The following is an 18123-nucleotide window of genomic DNA, read 5'->3' as shown; positions in this document are numbered from 1 at the left end:
CTGCTCTGTCTGGCTTCAGCTCCAACATTGAAAACAAAACTAAAACACACCCTGCAGCAAACAGCCTAAAATGAAAGTAAAAAGCCGACAGACAGCCCAGCTCCACCCACTCTCTGACGTCACCGCAGTAGTAAATACCAATTTCTTAAGGGTACTCTCACTACAGATATTGATATACACACCCATTTATAAACACCCATTTCTTAAAGGTACTCTCACATGACAGAAGCTGTTGGAGAAATTTGAAGGCTGAAATTTTAAAAAACGTTTTAAAATAAAGATACAGGCTCATACTTGATTCATTCATGAGGGGCTGCGAAGCCTCTAGGTTCCATAATGTAATAAAAATTCCTTCTATACCGATCTTGGAGACTGGAAAAACCTTGCACTCTTGTCACTTTGAGTTCTTCAGCTGGTGAATAATTCAGAAACTGGGACAGATTTTTGCAATCTGAAGATTGAGCCCACCGACCGGATTAATCTATGTAATCATGCCAGATGTGGTTCAGTGATATTTGATGAGAGGTTTGGGATTCAAATCCTATTCCGGAGCACAAAATCTAGGCTGATGCTGTATTGTTGCACAGTCAGAGGTTTCGTCTTTCAGAAGATATGTTAAACTGAGGCCCCGTATTTCTTCGTGAATTCTAGACAACACTGATTCTTCAACAAAATTACTAAACAAAATATCTGGTCTTTATTAAATTGCTGCTTGTAGGACATTGTCATCTGCAATTAGGCAGCTGACTCCATTTCAAAAGTACTCATTGGTGATGAGGTTGTAGAGAAGAGTCGTGATTTGAGTAAAATTAACGGATTGTGTCAGAAAATAACAAATAGGACATTGGCGACTCGGGTTACATTAGGAAAAAAGTTTAATTCTTTTTTTAAAAAAAATAATTTTTATTGAAATTGTTTGAAAAATATATATCAACAAAACAATACAATAATAATAATGAACACCCCCCGGCACCCGTAACAACGCATATAACAAATCCCCACTCCCTCCCAACCCCAATAAACAACAGAATAAATTAACAATAAGCAAATTAACTTAAACACTATCCCCCTAAAACCCCCCCCCCCCCCCCCCCCCTCCCTCCCTCCCGGGTTGCTGCTGCTGCTGCTGACCTAGTACCTTATCGTTGAGCCAGAAAGTCGAGGAAAGGCTGCCACCTCCTAAAGAACCCTTGTATCGACCCCCTCAGGGCGAACTTGACCCTTTCCAACTTAATGAATCCCGCCATGTCATTAATCCAGGTCTCCACACTTGGAGGTCTCGCATCTTTCCACTGCAGCAAGATCCTCCGCCGGGCTACTAGGGACGCAAAGGCCAAGACATTGGCCTCTTTCGCCTCCTGCACTCCCGGCTCCACCCCAACCCCAAATATCGCGAGTCCCCAACCTGGCTTGACCCTGGATCCCACCACCCTCGACACCGTCCCCGCCACCCCCTTCCAGAACTCCTCCAGTGCCGGGCATGCCCAGAACATATGGGCATGGTTCGCTGGACTCCCCGAACACCTGACGCACCTGTCTTCGCCCCCAAAGAACCTACTGATCCTAGATCCGGACATGTGGGCCCGGTGCAGCACCTTGAACTGGATGAGACTAAGCCTCGCACATGAAGAGGAGGAGTTCACCCTCTCCAGGGCGTCCGCCCATGTCCCCTCCTCAATCTGCTCCCCCAGCTCCACCTCCCACTTAGCCTTCAGCTCCTCTACCGACGCCTCCCCCACCTCCTGCATTATCTGATAGATGTCAGACACCTTCCCATCCCCGACCCACACCCCCGAAAGCACCCTGTCCCTTACCCCCCCCGTGGGGGCAGCAAAGGGAACCCCTCCACCTGTCGCCTAGCAAACGCCTTGACCTGAAGGTACCTGAACATATTCCCCGGGGGGAGCTCAAACTTCTCCTCCAGTTCACCAAGGCTCGCGAACCTCCCGTCAATAAACAGGTCTCCCAACTTCCTAATGCCCTCCCTGTGCCACCCCAGGAACCCGCCATCCATGTTCCCTGGGACAAACCGGTGGTTCCCCCGCAGCGGGGCCTGCACCGAACCCCCCACTTCCCCCCTGTGTCGCCTCCACTGCCCCCAAATTTTTAGTGTGGCCGCCACCACCGGGCTCGTGGTGTACCTTGTTGGAGGGAGCGGCAACGGAGCTGTTACCAGCGCCTTCAGGCTCGTGCCTCCGCAGGACGCCATCTCCATCCTTTTCCATGCTGCCTCCTCCCCCTCCATTACCCACTTGCGTGCCATCGAGACATTAGCCGCCCAATAGTACCCAGAGAGGTTGGGCAGCGCCAGCCCCCCTCTATCCCTGCCCCGCTCCAAAAAGACCCTCCTTACCCTCGGAATCCCATGCGCCCAAACAAATCCCAGAATGCTGCTGTTCACCCTCCTAAAAAAGGCCCTCGGAACAAAAATGGGGAGGCACTGAAACAAAAACAAAAACCTCGGGAGCACCGTCATTTTAACGGACTGTACTCTACCCGCCAACGACAACAGCGGCATATCCCACCGTTTAAATTCCTCCTCCATCTGCTCCACCAACCTAGTAAAATTGAGCTTGTGCAGAGTCCCCCAGCTCCTAGCCACCTGAACCCCCAGGTACCTAAAACTCCTCACTGCCCTCTTTAGCGGGAGCCTACCAATCCCCTCCTCCTGATCTCCCGGGTGCACGACAAACAGCTCACTCTTGCCCAGGTTCAATTTATATCCCGAGAAACTCCCGAACTCAGCAAGGATCTCCGTCACCTCCGGCATTCCCCCCACCGGGTCTGCTACATACAACAGCAAGTCGTCCGCATACAGCGACACTCGGTGCTCCTCCCCCCCCTCGTACCAAACCCCTCCACCTCCTCGACTCCCTGAGAGTCATGGCAAGAGGCTCTATTGCCAGCGCAAAAGGCAAGGGGGACAGGGGGCATCCATGCCTCGTCCCACGGTGGAGCCTGAAGTACTCGGACCTCCTCCCATTTGTCACTCCAACACCTCCCACAAGTACCCCCACTCAACCCTGTCAAAGGCCTTCTCCGCATCCAATGCCACCACAGTCTCCGCCTCTCCTTCTGCTGCCGGCATCATTATCACATTTAGCAGCCATCGCACGTTAGTGTTCAGCTGCCTCCCCTTCACAAAACCCGTCTGATCTTCATGTATCACCCCCGGCACACAGTCCTCTATTCTAGTGGCCAAGATCTTCGCCAGCAACTTGGGGTCTACATTCAGCAGTGAAATCGGCCTGTATGCACCGCACTGCAAGGGGTCCTTATCACGCTTCAGGATCAGGGAAATCAGCGCCCGAGACATCGTCGGGGGCAAAACACCCCCCTCCCATGACTCGTTAAAGGTCCTGACCAACAGGGGGCCCAGCAGGTCCGCATATTTCTTATAAAATTCAACCGGGAACCTATCCGGTCCCGGCGCCTTCCCCGACTGCATGTGGCCAATCCCACTGACCAGCTCCTCCAACTCGATCGGCGCCCCCAGTCCCTCCACCTGCTCCTCCTGCACCAAATCGGAGCCTGTCCAAAAAATTCTCCATTCCCCCTCCCACTGCCGGCGGCTCCGACCGGTACAGTTCCCTATAGAAGTCCCTAAAGACCTCATTGACCTCTGCCCCCTGCCGCACCACATTCCCATCTCTATCCTTCACTCCACCAATCTCTCTAGCCGCGTCCCGCTTACGCAGCTGGTGCGCCAGCATCCTGCTCGCCTTCTCTCCATACTCGTAGACCGTTCCCTGCGCCTTCCTCCACTGTGTCTCCGCCTTTCTGGTGGTCAATAAATCAAACTTGGCCTGCAAGCTACGCCATTCCCCCTGCAATCCCTCCTCCGGGGCCTCCGCGTACCTCCTATCCACACTCAACAGCTCCTCCACGAGTCTCTCCCTCTCCCTCCTCTCCCCCCTCTCCCTATGGGCTCGGATGGAGATCAGCTCCCCCCTAATCACTGCCTTCAGAGCCTCCCACACCATCCCCACATGGACCTCCCCATCATTGACCTCGAGGTACCTCTCGATACATCCCCGAACCCTCCTACACACCACCTCATCAGCCAACAACCCCACGTCCAGACGCCAAAGCGGGCTCTGGTCCCGCGCCTCCCCCATCTCCAGATCCACCCAATGCGGAGCATGGTCCGAAATCGCGATAGCCGAATATTCGGCCTCCTCCACCCTCGGGACCAGTCCCCTGCTCAGAACAAAGAAATCGATGTGGGAATAAACCCTGTGCACATGGGAGAAAAAGGAGTACTCCCGAGCCCTCGGCCTCCCGAACCTCCAGGGATCCACTCCTCCCATCTGGTCCATAAACCCCCTCAATACCTTGACCGCCGCTGGCCTCCTGCCTGTCCTTGAACTAGAATGATCCAGTAGGGGATCCAGCACCGTATTGAAGTCCCCCACCCCCCCCTCCTCCAGGCCAGGAATGCGGCCCAACATGCGCCTCATGAAACCAGCATCATCCCAATTTGGGGCGTACACATTAACCAACACCACCCTCTCCCCCTGCAGCTTACCGCTCACCATCACATATCTGCTGCCACTATCAGCCACAACCTCAGACGCCTCAAACGCCACCCTGTTCCCCACCAGGATCGCCACCCCCCGGTTCTTCGAGTCGAGCCCTGAGTGGAAAACCTGCCCCACCCACCCCTTCCTCAGACGGACCTGGTCCGCCACCTTCAGGTGGGTCTCCTGAAGCATGACCACGTCCGCCTTCAACCCCTACAGATGCGAAAACACCCGGGCCCGCTTAACCGGCCCATTCAACCCCCTCACGTTCCACGTAATCAGCCGGATCAGGGGGCACCCCGCCCCCCTCCCTTCGTCGACTAGCCATAACCCATTGACTGCTCGCCCCTGGCCATCACCCATTCGGCCCGTTTCCCACGGCGATAGAACCTCACCCCGACCCCCCCCGAACTCCTCCCTGGCCAATCCAGCAGCAACCCGGTAACCCCCCCCAAGGCTAGGACCCCTCCTAGCCGCGACTCTCCCTCCACTGTATTCCCGTGAGCCAGCTGACTTCTGCTGACCCCGGCAGCTCCCGCTCTAACTCCGACCCCTCCCGATATGAGGTCCCCCCCGCATCAGCTCCTGGGCACCGCTTCAGCACGGGAAACCCGGTCTAATAGCCACGCCCCTCGCCACCAGCACCACCCCCTCGTCCCGCAGCGCGGGAAACCAGAGAAAAGCCCGCGCTTTCACACTACCCCACCCCACCAACGCAGCTCCCAAACCGCAGTCCCATCCCAACCACCAACTCCATACAAACAAAGACACAGATCAACCACAAACCCCAGTACCCCCCTTAGAACACGAAACCATAACCCACATGGTCCGAAAGCGAGAAAAAAAACAAAAACAAACAGAATAACCCGCTACAGCATAAACAATGATACATGAATAGAATAGAAAATCTCCCACAGCCCCCAATCTCTAGTTCAAGTCAAAATTTTCAGCCTGCACAAAGGCCCATGCTTCCTCCGGGGACTCAAAGTAGTGATGCCGGTCCTTGTAGGTGACCCACAGGCGCGCAGGCGGCAACATGCCGAACTTCACCTGCTTTCCATGGAGCACCGCCTTCGCCCGGTTAAACCCGGCTCTCCGCTTGGCCACCTCCGCACTCCAGTCCTGGTAGATATGCACTACCGAATTCTCCCACTTACTGCTCCTCACCTTCTTGGCCCATCGGTGAACACACTCCCGGTCGCTGAACCGATGGAACCGCACCAGCACCGCCCGCGGGGGTTCATTCGCCTTAGGCCGCCTGCCCAGCACTCTATGGGCCCCTCCAGCTCCAGGGGCAGATGTAAAGATACTGCCCCCACCAGCGAGTTCAACATCACGACCACATAGGCCGGCAGGTCCGACCCCTCCAGCCCCTCCTCGAGGCCCAGGATCCGCAGGTTCTTCCTCCGTGACCGAAGCTCCATCTCCTCAAACCGATCTTGCCACTTTTTATGAAGTGCCTCGTGTATCTCCACCTTCCCCACGAGGGCCGAAACCACCTCCTCGCGCTTAGAGGCCTGCTGCTGCAACTCGAATATCGCTGCACCCTGGGTTGTGTGGGTCTCCAGCAGCTTACTCGTCGTCACCTTAAGGGATTCCAACGACTCCCCTTTCAGCTCCGTGAAATAGCGCAGAAGGGCCGCCTGCTGCTCCTCAGCCCACTGCCTCCACCCCTCAGGGGCTCCACCGGCCGCCATTTTGTCCACCTTCCCCCGCTTTTCCGGGGGAGCTGCTGCCGTTTTTCTCCTCGCCCCACTTCGAGTCCGAACCATAAATCCCGGTGGGTTTTTCTCCAGACCCCTTTATCCACCGGGAATCGTCGAATCAGTGCCGTTTGGGGCCCTTAAAAGAGCCCACAAGTCCTTTTAAAGCGGGAGCTGCCGAACGTGCGGCTTAGCTCCGCATAGCCGCAACCGGAAGTCGGAAAAAAGTTAAATTCAAAGGCGCTATATAATTTGTAACAAGACAGATGAATTAATGGAAGAAATAGAGATAAATGGCAAAAATGGAGAAATAACAAAGGCAGAAAACACTAGTGTTTATAGGCCCCTTGACAGTGATCATAGTGTAGGGTCAAACAGGGGAATTCAGGAGATTAGAGGAGAATGCAACAAGGGTGGTACAGTAGTTTTTGTTTTTTTTAAAATAATTTTTATTAAGATTTTCACAAAATATAAACAACAAAACAATATTAACAAAACAACCGTGGTAAAAACCCAAGAACAACACCCACCCAACTACAAAAGCAACTGCAAACAAAAAACAAACAAACAAAAACACCCAAACAACAAAAGGGAAAGAGATAACACCCGCCACATCCCACAAACCCATGTACACAGTTCTCCCTCCCACCGAACCAAACCCCCCCCCCACCCCCCGCCCCCCGGGTTGCTACTGCTGCCGGCCTATTTCCCTACCGTTCCGCCAGGAAGTCCAGGAAAGGCTGCCTAAAGAACCCTTGTACTGATCCCCTCAGGGCAAATTTCACCTTCTCCAATTTAATGAACCCCACCATGTCATTGATCCAGGCCTCCATGCTTGGGGGCCTCGCATTCTTCCATTGAAGCAAGATCCTCCGCCGGGCTACTAGGGACGCAAAGGCCAGAACACCGGCCTCTTTCGCCTCCTGCACTCCCGGCTCCACTGCAACCCCAAAAATTGCGAGTCCCCAGCCTGGTTTGACCCTGGATCCCACCACCCTCGACACCGTCCTTGCTACCCCTGTCCACAACTCCCCCAGAACTGGGCATGCCCAAAACATATGGGCGTGATTCGCTGGGCTCCCCGAACACCTAGCACACCTGTCTTCTCCCCCGAAAAACCTACTCATCCTCGTCCCAGTCATGTGGGCCCTGTGCAGCACCTTGAACTGTATAAGGCTAAGCCTCGCACAGGAAGAGGAGGAATTCACTCTCTCCAGGGCGTCTGCCCACGTCCCCTCCTCAATCTCCTTACCCAGCTCATCTTCCCATTTCCCCTTTAGTTCCTCCACCGAGGCCTCGTCTACCTCCTGCATTACCCGGTATGTGGCGGAAATCCTCCCTCCTCCAACCCACACCCCCGAGAGCACCCTGTCCCGTACCCCACGTGGGGGCAGCAAGGAGAACCCCTCCACCTGCCGCCTGGCAAACGCACTAACCTGCATGTACCTAAACATGTTCCCCGGGGGGAGCCCAAACTTCTCCTCTAACTCCCCCAAGCTCGCGAACCTCCCCTCCACAAACGGGTCCCTCAACCTCCTAACCCCTACCCTGTGCCAGCCCAGAAATCCGCCATCAATGCTCCCTGGGACAAACCGATGGTACCCCCGTATCGGGGCCTCCATCGAGCCCCCCACTTCTCCCCTATGCTGTCTCCATTGCCCCCAAATTTTGAGGGTAGCCGCCGCCACCGGGCTCGTGGTATACCTCGTTGGAGGGAGCGGCAACAGCGCCGTTACCAGAGCCTCCAGGCTCGTGCCCACACAGGACGCCACCTCCCATCCTCTTCCATGCTGCCCCTTCCCCGTCCATTACCCACTTACGCACCATCGCTGCGTTGGCAGCCCAATAGTACCCACAGAGGTTGGGTAATGCAAGCCCCCCCCCCCCCCCCCCCCCTATCCCTGCCCCGTTCCAGGAACACTCTTCTCACCCTCGGAGTCCCATGCGCCCACACAAATCCCGTAATACTCCTGTTGACCCTCCTAAAAAAGGCCTTCGGGATAAGGATGGGGAGGCACTGAAACAGGAACAAAAACCTCGGGAGCACCGTCATCTTAACGGACTGCACCCTCCCCACCAGTGACAGTGGTAACATATCCCACCTTTTGAACTCCTCCTCCATCTGCTCCACCAACCTTGTGAGGTTGAGCTTGTGCAGCCAGCTCCCAGCCACCTGGACTCCTAGGTACCTGAAGCTCTTCCCTGTCTGCTTCAGTGGGAGCCTACCAATCCCCTCCTCCTGATCCCCCGGATGCACCACGAACAACTCGCTCTTGCCCTTGCCCAGGTTCAGCTTATACCCAGAGAAGCCCCCGAATTCACTAAGAATCCTCATCACCTCCGGCATCCCCCCCACCGGGTCCGCCACATACAGCAACAGGTTGTCCGCATAAAGCAACACTCGATGCTCCTCCCCACCCCGCACCAGGCCCCTCCAGTTCCCTGACTCCCTCAATGCCATGGCCAGGGGCTCAATTGCCAACGCAAAGAGCAAGGGGGACAGGGGACACCCCTGTCTCGTCCCCCGGTACAGCCAAAAGTACTCCGACCTCCCCTCCTATTCGTGGCGCCACTCGCCATCGGGGCCTCATAGAGCAACCTCGCCCAACGGACAAACCCCTCCCCAAACCTCTCCAACACCTCCCACAGATACCCCCATTCAACCCTATCAAAGGCCTTCTCCGCATCTAATGCCACCACTATCTCCGCCTCCCCTTCCACAGCCGGCATCATAACGTTGAGGAGTCTTCGTACATTTGTATTCAACTGCCTTCCCTTCACAAGTCCCGTCTGGTCCTCATGAATGACCCCCGGCACACAATCCTCTATTCTTGTGGCTAGGATCTTTGCCAGCAGCCTGGCGTCTACGTTTAGCAGCGAGATCGGCCTATATGACTCACACTGCAGAGGGTCCTTGTTCCGCTTCAGGATCAAGGAAATCAGTGCCCATGACATAGTTGGGGGCAAAGCCCCCCCCTCCCTTGCCTCATTAAAGGTTCGGACCAACAGGGGGCCCAACAGGTCCGCATACCTTTTATAAAATTTCGCCGGAAACCCATCCGGCCCCGGCGCCGTCCCCAACTGCATGCTCCCTATCCCATTAACCAACTCCTCCAGCTCGATCGGCGCCCCCAGTCCCTCCACCTGCCCCTCCTCCACCCTCGGAAACCGCAGCTTGTCCAAGAACCGCCCCATTCTCCCCCCCCCCCCTCCCCCCCCCCCCCCCCCCAACCGGGGGTTCAGACCGGTACAGTTCCCTATAGAAGTCTATGAAGACCCCATTAACATTACCCCCCTCCGCACCACCTTCCTCTATCCGTCACTCCGCCAATCTCCCTGGCCGCGTCCCGCTTTCAGAGCTGGTGTGCCAGCATCCTGCTCGCCTTCTCCCCATATTCATACACTGCCCCCTGTGCTTTCCTCCACTATGCTTCTGCCTTTCCGGTAGTCAATAGGTCGAACCTGGCCTGAAGGCTACGCCTCTCCCCCAGCAATCCGTCCTCCGGAGCCTCCGCATATCTCCTATCCACCCTCACCATCTCCCATATCAGTCTCTCCCTCTCCCTCTGCTCCCCCCTCTCCCTATGGGTTCGGATGGAAATCAACTCCCCTCTAGTCACCGCCTTCAATGCCTCCCAGACCGTCCCCACTCGGACCTCCCCGTTGTCGTTGGCCTCAAGGTACCTCTCAATACACCCCCGAACCCTCGCGGCCACATCCTCATCTGCCAGCAGCCCCACCTCCAAGCGCCAGAGCAGACGTTGGTCCCTCTCTTCCCCCAGCCCGAGGTCCACCCAGTGCGGGGCATGATCTGAAATGGCAATGGCAGAGTATTCAACATCCTCCACCCTCGAAACCAGCCCCCTGCTCAGGACAAAAAAATCAATCCTCGAATAGGCCTTATGCACATGGGAGAAATATGAGTACTCCCTGGCCCTTGGCCTCGCAAACCTCCAGGGATCCACCCCCCCCCCCCCCCCCCCCCCCCATCTGATCCGCACCTCGGTGTTCTCTCACTTGCTACTCCGCTCCTTCTTGGCCCACCGGAGCACGCACTCATGATCCACAAACCGATGAAACCGCACCAACACCGCCCGCGGCAGCTCGTTCGGCTTGGGCCTCCTAGCCAGAATTCTGTAGGCCTCCTCCAACTCCAGGGGCCCCTGGAAGGACCCAGCTCCCATCAGCGAGTTCAGCATAACGACCACATAGGCCGCCAGGTCCGACCCCTCCAGCACCTCCGTGAGGCCCAGGATCCGCAAATTCTTCCGCCTCGACCGGTTGTCCAGCTCCTCGAACCGCTCCTGCCACCTTTTATGGAGCGCCTCGTACATCTCCACCTTCCCCGCGACGGCCACGGCCTCATCCTCCCTTTCGGAGGCCTGCTTCTGCAGCTCCCGGATCGCGGCCCCCTGGGCTGTCTGAGTCTCCATCAGCTCCACCTTAAGCTCCTGGAAGCAGCGCAGCAGAGTCTCCTGCTGCTCCTGCGCCCACTGCCTCCACTCCTCCGGGCCTCCGCCGGCCGCCATTTTGTTTTTCTTCCCCCGCTTTTCCAGGGGTGCTTCCACCGTTTTTCTTCTTGCCCCACTCCTGGTCCGGACCATAGGACTGTAGGGATCGGCTCCAGTCCCCTTCCCACGTCGGGAATCGTCGATGAAGTTCCATTGGGGGCCCTGAAAAGAGCCCCAAAGTCCGTTATTCGCGGGAGCTGCCGAACGTGCGGCTTAGCTCCGCATTGCCGCCACCGGAAGTCTCGGGTGGTACAGTAGTTATGGGGTCTTTAATCTGCATTAAAAAAACTAGCCAAACCAAATTGTCAAAAGAGCTTTGATGATGAGTTCACAGAAGGCATTTGAAAGTATCTTGTGGAATCAAACAACAAGAAACCAATTGGGGAACAGGCCATTTGAGGACAGTATTGTCCAATGAGAGAGTTAATTAGTAATCATGTAGGAAGGCATCCTCTGGGAAGAGTAGATTCATGTATCAGGTTTGAGAGTGATGTGGTTAAATCTTAAACTAGGATCTTCAATTTTAACAAAGCCAGAGTATGAGGAGGGGTGACTTGGCAGAAATAGATTGGGAAATTAGATTAAAAGATATGATGGTAGATAAACAATGGCAACCATGTAAATAAATAATTTATAATTCACTCATCTATTAATCTCCTGAATAAAAACTTTACTGGAAAAGTGGTACAACCAAAGCTGATTAGAGAAGTTAAGGTTCAAATTAGATTAAAATAATTAATATTGCCAAAAGAATTTGAGTACAGTGGCTCTATATTCAATGACATTTAGAAGATTGTACGGTGATCTCACTAAAATGTATAAAATTTGGGGAGGATTTGATGGGATAGTTGCTGAGACGCTGTGTCCCCTGGCTAGAGTCTCTGGCATAGTCTCGAGATAAGTGATCAGCCACTTTGAACTGGGAAGGGAAGGGAATCTTTGAAATTCTTTAACCCAAAGTATTGTGGATGGCCTATCAATGGGTATTCCTTTAAGACTGTGGTCAATAGATTTTTCAAAATTACGGGAATCCACCAATATGGGGATAGGGTGATAAAGTGGAATTGATGCAACGGTTCACCATGATTTTAATGAACAGTGGACCAGGCTTAATGGGTCACACAGCCTATTCCTTCCATTTCTTTGGTTCTTATGCCTCATCTGAGCAGTACTACCAATGCAGCACTCCCTCAGTCCTGCACTGGAGTATGTGCATACGTATTTGGAGTTGGAGCACGGATCCAAAAACCTTCTGATTCTGAGATGAGAGAATACTCCCAAATGAGCCGCAGCAGAGGAGTCAAACCCATGAACCAGGTGGTTGTATCCTGATTCTTTGACTTTAAAATTACCTGCAGAGTAGCCATGAGTAAGAGAAGAGAAGGTCATTGCCACTCACCGAGTTATAATCAGTGTGTGTTTCAGCACTTTAGAAAGCACCATAAGATGGAAGCATGGAAAAATGTTTTTTAATGTTCTTTGTGGTAAGTTGGCTGCAGCTGGAATTGATTGGAGCCCCTCCATGTAAGCAAGCTGAAATTTGCACGGACCTGATGTATCCTGGGACTGAGACATTTTTTGAAGACCACAACATTTCACCCGTACCAAATTGTCATTGTTGTCATCCTGTCCGTTTCAGAAAATACCTAATTTTGCATTTAGCGTGTCTTGGAGCAACAGTTGAGATTGAAGGCAAGAATCGGTGTTTTGTCACAATTAGATCTGAAGTACTCCTGATTACCTTTCTTCCCCCCCCATGCCTACTTCCTCTTTCTCCTATGCCTCTCTCAGTCATAGGTCAAGTTAATTGTCTTGATTAATTTCTAGATTAGTCTTTGTATAACCCTGCCTTTGATGGTTTCTCTTCTGCAGGGATGGTCGGTGCCTGTGTGGTTGTCTTCCTTTGTGCATTGGCTTATGAGGGGCTGAAAATCAGCCGAGAATGTTTACTTCGGAAATCGCAGGTCAATGTTCGCTATAACTCCATGCCTGTTCCTGGACCAAATGGGACAATCCTGATGGAAACGCACAAAACTGTTGGGTGAGTGAGGCGAAACACATTGTGCGATTTGGTATCGAGCTAGACAGGCCACAATATTTTGGGGTGGGAGATATGTTGACCCTACCATTGGCCACAGCTACTGCACCCACTGACACTGGTTCAGTGCACTTACTGGAAACTGCATGTATGACCCATCAATTGAGGAGAAGCTTTGGCTCACCAGATATACATGTTGCAGTCAAAATGCTAGCTGTGACTCACTTTCTAGATGCACATATGAGCACTACCTTCTGTGGCGAGGTGTTGAGAGGTTGCTGATATCAGTAGAGGCCAGGTATAGGCCAATGCCTTCAGCAGAGGGAAGAGAACGAACCCAAGGGGCATAGCTATTGGGCAATACTTCTAATATAAACTGTATCCACTTTTGGTTGTTTGTAAATTGAAGCAAAGTATTATTGGGACTGTGATTAATACCTTCTGCAGCTGCAGGGAGATGCCCAAAATTGGATTTCAAACTGAGAATAACGGTAGTGGATGTTATGTGGAAGGAGTTGACCATTGTTAAATACAATGTAGGTGGAATATTGCAGTGCAAACCCCAATGGCTTCCTAATTAATTCTATGCCCTCATTTCACAGTGACTGAAAAATTGAGTTAAGAGGAAAAGCAATGTTAAATAATGTGGAAGGACTGACTGCTGTGTTGTATAAATGTGCTAGGTGCTAATAAAACAGTATCGCTTGTCCACTTGCTCCCGCACACAGCTGGAGTTTTCACTGACTCTGATCCCTTTGTTTGCAGCCAGCAGATGTTCAGCATACCCCACCTCATCCAGACTGTATTACACATCGTACAAGTGGTTACCAGCTACTTCCTCATGTTGGTCTTTATGACCTACAACGGTTACCTCTGCATTGCCGTGGCATTGGGTGCAGGCGCTGGATACTTCCTCTTCAGCTGGAAGAAAGCCGTAGTGGTGGACATCACCGAACACTGCCATTAACAACAGCAGTGGCCAATCGGAATGGATCGCACTCCCCTGCACAATGATCTGCCAAGTGGGAAAAGACCATTGAGCCAGTTAAAAACATATAGATATATATATATACACCCACACATACTTAATTCCGTTCAGACTCCAGTTCAAGGATTAGAGCTCAAATCGTTTTCTGCTTCACGCCTTAATTGCTGCAAGGGAGCAGTTTTCCACTTTCCTATTGAAGCCTGAGGCACAATCTTGGGTATTGGTACTGGAGCAGGCCACTTTGGACTTTGTTTACAGTGAAGTGTGCCAGGAATCTTTAAACGATGAGCCATTGCTTTACCTGGAGTCGTTCGTGAAAACTTTACAATGTCATCTTCACTAAGATGGCAGCCAGTAAAACTCTCATCAATCAAACCATCTACATTGAATTCCCGTTTTGATTGCAGCTTTCGCTGATCCCCATGAGTACAAATTAGAAATAGTTTTGACAAAACCATATATTTTGTACTGATACGGTGGATCAGTAAGTAGCCATAAACGGCAGGTCTGTGAGGAGGTGAGCTCGATCTGCGATTTGTCTCTCCTCTTTGCCCCCTCAGTCGAGGTTAACAGTTAAGCTTTTTTTTTGTTGCAAGGATTAAGACTTTTTTTGAAAATAGAATTTCCAAAGGAGTTGTGAGAAGTCGAATACTATCAGGACCAAGACCTCACCATTAGTGATATTCATTTCATAATTAGATTTTTTTTTTTTACTTGCCTCTTTGCTTTCATCATAAAATATTGAGCAGCTGACAGAAATCTAATGGCAAGAAATGTTATTTGTTTGGTTACCATCTAGAATATTTGTCTCTTATTTTACCCAGAAACACATCTGTATTGTCTTCATCTTGTGCTTCTACACCCAATCTATCCCATCATTCAATTCCCTGATTCCCAAGATCGAAGCTTTTATTCTTAATTCATGAAGTGTTTTATATTTGTGCTGATGGAATTCTAATTTAAAAAGAAAATTATGTATTGATTCCAGGTAGATGTATGCAATCGTCCGGTGTTTTTGGAAGGAATCTTCCTCGCTATTACTTAGGGGTATTTCTACGAATGCCAGTCGGAGGACTGGGGACTCCTTTTAATGATTTCATGGGTGCTGCTGGGCCTGCACAGACGCAGTACTAGTAAAACAAATTTGCTCAGGACCAATAGGAATGAATGCACTGGTCCTTCTGAATTTATGCTTAGAAATTATTCAATTTTAATCAGCTGGTGGTTTTAAGCCTGAGAAACCTAATGATGAGCCAACTATAGGTTTAGCCAATTATATTATTTCAAATAATTAGGGGATTTTTTTTTTTAAACCCTGGTGGGTTTAGTTGCTTTGGGGGACATAAGAGAGGATGGGGCGGGGATGCAAAGGTAGGGGATCAGTCAGACCCTTAATATTACTTAGCATGTTTCAGTTGCAGCCGTGAAGGTTTGTAAGACTAGAAAGATTTTTTTTCTCTTTTCCTCCAGCAAATATTCATAAGGATTATAAAAAAAGTTAGGTACGGGAAGCTATTTGGCTTCCACTAGCTCACCCTTCCATGTGAAACCTCCTGTTCTATCATGATCGAAATGGGTGCCTGTCATGTGCTGAAGTTACACAGGAAGAAACTGGTCTACTCTCCTTTCTCAAGTGGCTTATTCAGTTTGAGTTTCTAGGCTGCTCAATCAGGGAGAGCATCGCAGTAGAGTCTGAATGGTGTCGTACGTCCACCTTCCACCGGGATACTGGGCTGCTTGGCTCAGTCCCATAACCCTCCTGCCTTTTAGTCCAACATCGTTGTATACTGTAAGTCCACTCTTGCCCAACTGAGATTAGTGAACTCTATAGTCCAGTAAGATGGCAGATGGTGCATTTACCCATTGTGCCACTAGTTACATAGCCGTTTATAAGAAAGAACACACTAACCATCAAAAGAACTAGAAGGTTTGAGATTGACTATCCGATCAGAGCTGCAGATTACTCCAAAAATGACGACAAATCTCTGATGACTTGAAAGTCTTCAGTGGGTTTAAATGACCAATTCTGTTTTGTGTGGGGTGCACCATGCCTGACACCGCGGTGTGTAGCAGCCTGCTCAGTGACCATGATATGTTGGATTCAAGCAGCCCATGAGATGATGTTGCGGAGGAAGATCTCGATTCATAGGTTTTTAATTTTTGTTCACTAATGTCAGGATTACTCACCAGTCTTTGCGTATCATTTAGGCTTGCCTGTATTTCCCAAAGAAATGATGTATTGATCATGATTAACAAGGAATTATGAGATGGTACTTCTGCTCAATAACTGTACCTATTTAATGCTGATTAGAATTCCAACAGCCTTGTTAGGGAGAGTGCTCCAGGATAGAATTTTGGGGAATGACACGAGGTGACACTCTTATATCCTATTTATAAAGTGTGAAAGCCTTTTTATAAACTATGCTACCATCTAGTAGTACACATGAAGTTTGCTAATGGGTACATTGGGGTGGGAATTACACCATGTTTTGAACTATTATTTCATTGAAAGGTAATTTGTTTTGAGGGCTGGTTTGGTGTGGAATCCCTTTTCCTGATCCGGCAGAGTAGCCTGTTCAGCTGCATATAGTGGTGACACTACAAGCCCTGGTCACATGAACCAAGCTGTCAACACTGCTATAAGCGGCTAGGTTTGATTTAACACAGTTTGTATTATGTGACTATCCTCCACTTAATGCATTCTGCAGGCCCTACCTACTGCTTTTATTGGAACTTCCAGTCGTGAGTTCAGTTTGCTGTAATTTGTATAGACAGTTTAAATAGCCTCTTTGCTGTCATTGGAAGGGACTGAAAATGCTACAGAGACTCAACTGAAAAAAAGGTAATTGATCAGAAATGTTAATCGTTTCTCTCTCCATAGATGTTGCCTGACCTACCCACCCTATTTCCAGCATTTTTATTTCAGATTTACAGTATTTCTCTGCTGCTGTAAAACAGACTTGCTTGCTGTGAGTCCAGCCATAAGTCCTGCATTACCTCCAATACATTACCTAACTTAGTGGTGTCAGTAAACACTGGTTTACATTTGTACCTAACCCTGGCACCTGGATCTGTGATGTGCACTTGGAAGACCCATGTCGCATGCAGTGCGCAATGTTCCTCTGGTTCTTTTATATTACTGAGTGATTTGAAGGAAGCATCTGCTCTGTACTGAAATCAGCAAGTCATTTTTAACAAAACATTCCACACAAGATTTTAAAGACCACAAGGCAACCAGTGGAATGAACCACTGGAGACATTTTAAAAACAAAACTTGGCTCCTGACTCGACATGTGCCCCGAGTCTCAAACTGCTCGGCTTTTGAGCACTTGGCTCTTGGGTTAGGAGCTGACAAGTGTTATACAGCTGTGCTCCCAAAACTGCTTTTGATGGGAAGTTGGCATCGCTATGAATGTCAAAACCTTTTACTTTGCAGAGATAAAATGTGTATTTTCCTTCTGAAATTAAGTTGGCATAGTTTTATATTGAATATAAATTGTAAGATCTGAAAGTACTGTACCTGTGTTTGCAGTGTGCCATTTTTCTTTAGTCCGTCTTGTTTAAGGTGTTTTACACTCTTGCTGTTTCCTTTAAATCCCCCCTTCAGAATTTGGTAAATTCGTTCGTCCACTTTCATTTGAAGTTCAGTGCCTTTGGTTATCTCCTCAAAACAGTGTGATGGCCACCACTGTCACCCCCTTATCTTGTAATTTGATTTTATTTTAGTCCTCAGATGTGTTGATGACTTCCAGCACATCGGTGTTGCAATGTTACCTTGCTGGTGAGCTGTCATAATCAGTTCTTTCTGAGAGACTGTACAATACAATTTACTGGAAAAATCATAATATATTGTATCATGCTTATTTTCAATAAACTTTTTAGTTTGTATGATCTTAAACTGTGCCTTTTATTTTATTGAAAAACCACCTTGCACATTTACCCCATTGGAACAATTGCACCCAGGGTGGTGCAGTGGTTAGCACTGCTGCCTTATGGCACCGAGGACCCAGGATCCCGGATCCCAGCCCTGGGTAACTGTCCATGTGGAGTTTGCACATTTCCCCGTGTCTGCGTGGGTCTCATCCCCACAACCCAAAGATGTTCAGGGTATGTGAATTGGCCGTGCCAAATTGCCTATTAATTGGAATTTAAAAAAACAAATGTTTCAAAAAGGAACAATTTGCACCCTCTTAGCTGTCAGATCTTGAGATTCAGAAATACATTCATTTCACGTGCAGGTGTCAGTGAGCAATATGAATAATCATTAATATCCTCAATGAGGAGATGGTGTAAATAAACTGCTTCAGATATGTACAAGGGCATCTGTTATTTTACATCCAATGAGAGGTTTTGGTAGAGT

The 18123-nt window shown here is 50.3% G+C and overlaps 1 protein-coding gene across 3 annotated transcripts in view; it reads left to right on the top strand.

The window, feature by feature from the left end:
• slc31a1 (solute carrier family 31 member 1) overlaps positions 1-17661 on the top strand; it is a 96361-nt gene extending 78700 nt beyond the window's left edge. For all 3 annotated transcript variants that reach the window (XM_038781484.1, XM_038781485.1, XM_038781483.1), the window contains exons 4-5: positions 12610-12778; positions 13541-17661. In XM_038781484.1, coding sequence (XP_038637412.1) covers positions 12610-12778; positions 13541-13742 — 371 coding nt within the window. In that variant the 3' untranslated portion in view covers positions 13743-17661. The remainder of the gene's footprint in view (positions 1-12609; positions 12779-13540) is intronic.
• The last annotated feature ends 462 nt before the right edge of the window (positions 17662-18123 follow it).

This window comes from Scyliorhinus canicula, chromosome 21 (assembly GCF_902713615.1).
Source record: "Scyliorhinus canicula chromosome 21, sScyCan1.1, whole genome shotgun sequence".
Classification (NCBI taxonomy): Eukaryota; Metazoa; Chordata; class Chondrichthyes; order Carcharhiniformes; family Scyliorhinidae; genus Scyliorhinus; species Scyliorhinus canicula.
This window is presented reverse-complemented; position numbering and strand designations above follow the sequence as displayed.